The sequence below is a fragment of the Halyomorpha halys genome, unplaced genomic scaffold (genome assembly GCF_000696795.3).
Source record: "Halyomorpha halys isolate HHAL.00 unplaced genomic scaffold, Hhal_1.1 Scaffold2835.1, whole genome shotgun sequence".
In the NCBI taxonomy this organism is placed as follows: Eukaryota; Metazoa; Arthropoda; class Insecta; order Hemiptera; family Pentatomidae; genus Halyomorpha; species Halyomorpha halys.
Genome location: NW_027114942.1, coordinates 1 through 4,427, shown reverse-complemented (window position 1 = coordinate 4,427; position 4,427 = coordinate 1). Strand labels below are relative to the sequence as shown.

General features: G+C 29.5%; 1 protein-coding gene across 1 annotated transcript in view; it reads right to left on the bottom strand.

Moving 5' to 3' along the window:
• The window catches only part of LOC106688464 (phosphatidylcholine translocator ABCB4), a gene marked incomplete at its 3' end in the record, with an annotated part of 13,047 nt that extends 10,888 nt beyond the window's left edge, over window positions 1–2,159 (bottom strand). The window contains exons 1-3 of the mRNA XM_067052026.1: window positions 2,091–2,159; window positions 1,871–2,011; window positions 1,697–1,798 (exon numbers count right to left, since the gene is read on the bottom strand). Of these exons, the coding sequence (XP_066908127.1) occupies window positions 1,697–1,798; window positions 1,871–1,963 (195 nt within the window). The remainder of the gene's footprint in view (window positions 1–1,696; window positions 1,799–1,870; window positions 2,012–2,090) is intronic.
• Between the last annotated feature and the right edge of the window lie 2,268 nt (window positions 2,160–4,427).

Below are 4,427 nucleotides of genomic sequence, written 5' to 3'. Positions count from 1 at the left end.
AATATTCAAAAGTTATTTAAAACTAAAATAAAAAGAATTTTATATAATTTCACTTAATTTTCATATCTCAAGTATAGCTTGGGATCAAAATAAAAGCTTTAATATTAAATAGATAGTACTGGGAGTCTACAAGTCTGGCAAGTGGACCTAGTGGTCCTTTTTGCCAACCCCTGACGGCTAACTAGGTTGCCGCCGCGTACAAACCAAGTCTATATTCGGGGCCGCCGAAAAATTAATGTTTAACTGCCCCAGGTGGGAATCGAAGCCACAATGTTCCAAACCGAGCGCACAGGGACCTGCGCCCCAACCCGCACTGCCGTCGTGTCCCTAAATAGATAGTAGAATTTTCTTTAAATTTTATAACATTTTCGACTCTTAATCTCAGGGCAGGTTTCTAGGCAATCAGAAACAGACATTTTTTTACCAATAACACTTAATTAAATTAATATCTCTTTTAAAAATGTATTTAGTTTTAGGAATTAGAACAAAACTAACCAATTTCATAAAATCTTCTTTTGATGATTTTCTCTACAAACTAATACTGACTGTTGGCAATCTTTCTGCAAACAAACACTAACAAAACAAAGCATTGGTTCTCTAACAGTTTTCAACTCACTTCTCATCCCCCAAAGTTTCTTGTTTGGCAATCCAAACAAAGAGTCCCTTATTCTTCTCAGATTACTCTTTGATGTCTTCTTTTCAGGATGTCTCTCCTTGAGCTAAATAAGAGATGAATGAGGCCCTCCTCATCCAGGAAACATGATTCCCCGTCACGATTCAACGAACTTTTGTAAAGACAAACGCTGCTATCTTCTTTGTTTTGAATAACGATCTTTCCACTCCATATTTGACTGAACAAAATTGTTTAGCTTTCTTTTTGGTTTAACTAAGCAAATGAACAATATATAAAATAAAAATATATTAAAAACCCTTTATACATAAAAATATACTATTTACTCAAAAAGAGGATATCACAATATATATTGTTTTTAGAATATATTCGTTGCTTAGGTACGGGCGGGGAATGATGTTTCCTGGATGAGGAGGGCCTCATCATCTCTTGTCTAGCTCAAGGGTGGACATCTTGAAAAATAGGACATTGAAGAAGAATAAGGGACTCTTTGTTTGCATCGTCAAACAACACACTTTGGTGAATGAGAAGTGAATTGAAAACTTTTAGAGGACCAAAGTTTTGTTTAAAATCAGTCTTTGTTTGCTGAAAGATTGTTTACAGCAATTGTTAGTTTGTTGAGCAAGGAGAAAAAGAAAACCATCTGTCATCATAGAAGATTGTATAAATTAGTTAGTTTCGCTCTACCTAAAATTAAATACATTTGTAAAAGTAGATATTAATTTTATTAAGTGTCATTGGTAAAAAAGTATCTGTTCTGATTGCTTAGAAACCCGCCCTAAGATTAAGAGTCTAAAATGTTATAAAATTTAAATAAAATTCTACTATCTATTTGATATTAAAGCTTTTAATTTGAACCCAAGCTATACTTAAGATATGAGAATAAAGTTAAAACTATATAAAATTCCATTTATTTTACTTTAAATATTTTTTGAATATTACAATATATATGTGCTACAGAGAGATATTAAATAAAGTACATATAATTGTTAATAGTTTCTACAATATTGTTACATTATGTTAAATTTTATATTGTAATTTGGGAATGTATATAGTACTACTTACAGACAATATTACTGAGAAAAATATAATGACTCCCAGTCCGAAGATATAACCAGCATTGATCAAAGCTACTTGCCCCAGTTCATATTTGGTGTATGTGTAAGACTAAAAAACGAATAGGTTTACATTGAAATCTTAAACAGCCTAATACAGATTCTACTTACTAATAATCATTACCTGGCAGATTAGTGTAAATATGTAATGAAAGGCAGGAAGAAATGTTGATGCAATGGTAGTGAATAAAATGGCGATAGACCACACTATAACCATTTTGAAATTTTTCCTACTCAATTCCAGTGTGTTGTCATTTTGTGGCGCCTAGGAAGAGGAAACAATAATTGTTTCTATGCTCAATAGAAGTCATAGCTATTTGATAGAATAAGATAAAATGAATTACCTCCAAATTGTCATCAACAAATGGTATAGCTTTTTCATTCGATTTCTCTTTCAGAAGATTTCCTTGTCTAATAGTGATAATAATAATAATTATTGAAACAAAATAAAATAAAAATGATATATATGTGTCTATCTTAATATTTAAATTTAATTACCTATTCCTTACCATATCAAAATATCATTTTTTTATTTCTTAGCATAGATATAATCACTTTTTTTTATAATCAGGTTAATAATATTTTTATTCATTATCATGTTTTTTTTGCCAAAATTTCAAACATATCCATTCCCTGAAGATTAATTTAATGAATTCCCCGATTTGAATTTAATAATAATTTAAAATTTGTTAAGAAAATTCACAAAAGTAAACATTGGAAACTTCACAATGGACCAGCGGCATAGGCAGAGGGGAGCCGCGGCTTCCTCCTAGATTTTTGGAAACAAAAAAAGAAAGAAAATAGTGAAATTATTTGATAGATGGTTTCTTTCTGGAAACATGCTACAATTAGGGAGGTAATGGTGGTGTCCAAAAAATCATCAGAGTTAAAAAATGCAAAACTGCCTTATATTTTCGTTATGTGAGCCATTGGTTTTGAACTCAGTCATTTTATTTTCAATAATTTATTAAAAAGTTAAAATAAAATGGTGGGGTATTTCTTGGAATGCGGAATTACATATCTTTCTTATACCTGTTTCAGAATGGGGTTTGTGTGTGTGTGTGGCTGAGACCCTTTCCTCCCTTGGTGAAACGCTGCCTATGCCCATGCAATGTCTTCTTAAAATTTTACAATAGTCATATAAAAACTTTATAGAACTTTTTGATTAATTACTTGTATAAATTTAGTATATTTAAAAAGAATAATGAAAGAGTTTTCCATAAGAATAATTTATTTTAATCGTTGATCACTATAGATTGTAATACCCTCTTTTATGAGTAAATAGTTATCTTTTATATATAAATGATTTTTAATATGTTTTTATTTTATATATTGTTTCAGTATTGTTTATTTGTTGTAATAAATCAAAAAAGCAAGCTAACCAATTTTGTTCAGTCATATATGGAGTGGAAAAGATCGTTAAAAAAGCTAAGATGGTGGCGCCAGTTTGAAGTCCGTTGAATTGCAGCCATGTCGAGCAGATTCAAATATTTTATAAACTTTATTTAACTTCCCATCATAATTGTAGTTACAGTAAATTTAAGAAAAAATAGAAGTTAAGAATAAATATTAATGGAAATTATTCATAAAGGAAGTCATAAGAAAAAACTCAAGACCGTAGTGCTACAATCGATGTTGAGAATGAACACCTAGAAAAGAGGAAGGAAAAAAGCTTGGCTTTCGGATCACTTGGGTTTTAGGCATTGAGAGGAGAACGTATGCAGGATGCAGGTGGTCCTTACAATCCTTGGGCTGTCCCAATGGGACATCTAGAAAAAGAAGACATCAAAGGAACATCCAAGAAGAATAAGATACTGATTTTTTGGATCGCTGGTGGATGAAGTGTGTTTAAAAGAGTAAGAGGACCAATGCTTTGTTTAGTCAATATTTGTATGTTGATAGATCGTTTACAGCCAGTGTTAGTTTGTTGAGAAAGAAGACAAAGAAACTTCAATCATCAAAGGAGATGTATAAATTGGTTAGTTTAGCTCAACATATAATTAATTATTAAAATAATTAAAATTATAAAAGTGTTATTAAAGATAAGTGTTCTGATTGCCTAGAAACCCGCCCTAAGATTAAGAGTTTAAAATGTTATAAAATTTAAACAAAATTCAACCATCTATTTAATATAAAAGCTTTTCATTTGAACCTAAGCTATACTTAAGATATGAGAATTAAGTGAAAACTATTAAAATTCCTTTTATTTACTTTAAATAATTTTTTAATATTACAAGATATTATAAATTTTTATAGTGACATTTAGTTATTATCTTCTCAAATTATTAAGCTATTTTAATTTTATCATGGTAGTATAAGATTCCAATAATGTTTTATATTTTTTTTTTACTTTTCTTATTTCAGATTATTAGTTATACTCAATTTATTCTAATTTTGATGATCAATTAGAATTATTATTTTATGAGAATCAAATTTACTATAATAATTTTTAAATTTGCTGTTAGTGAATAAATATAGTTAAAAAAAGATATTGTTAATTAATGTTGTTACAACTTTTTATTTTGTAATCATGTTTAGAATAGGGATGGGATATCGATATCGATAATATCGGAATATCGATATTTGGTCTCCGATATCCGATATTTTGATATCGATATTAAGGAACCGATGATATCGGAATATCGATATTGTCTCCCGATAATATCGGAATATCGGTTTCT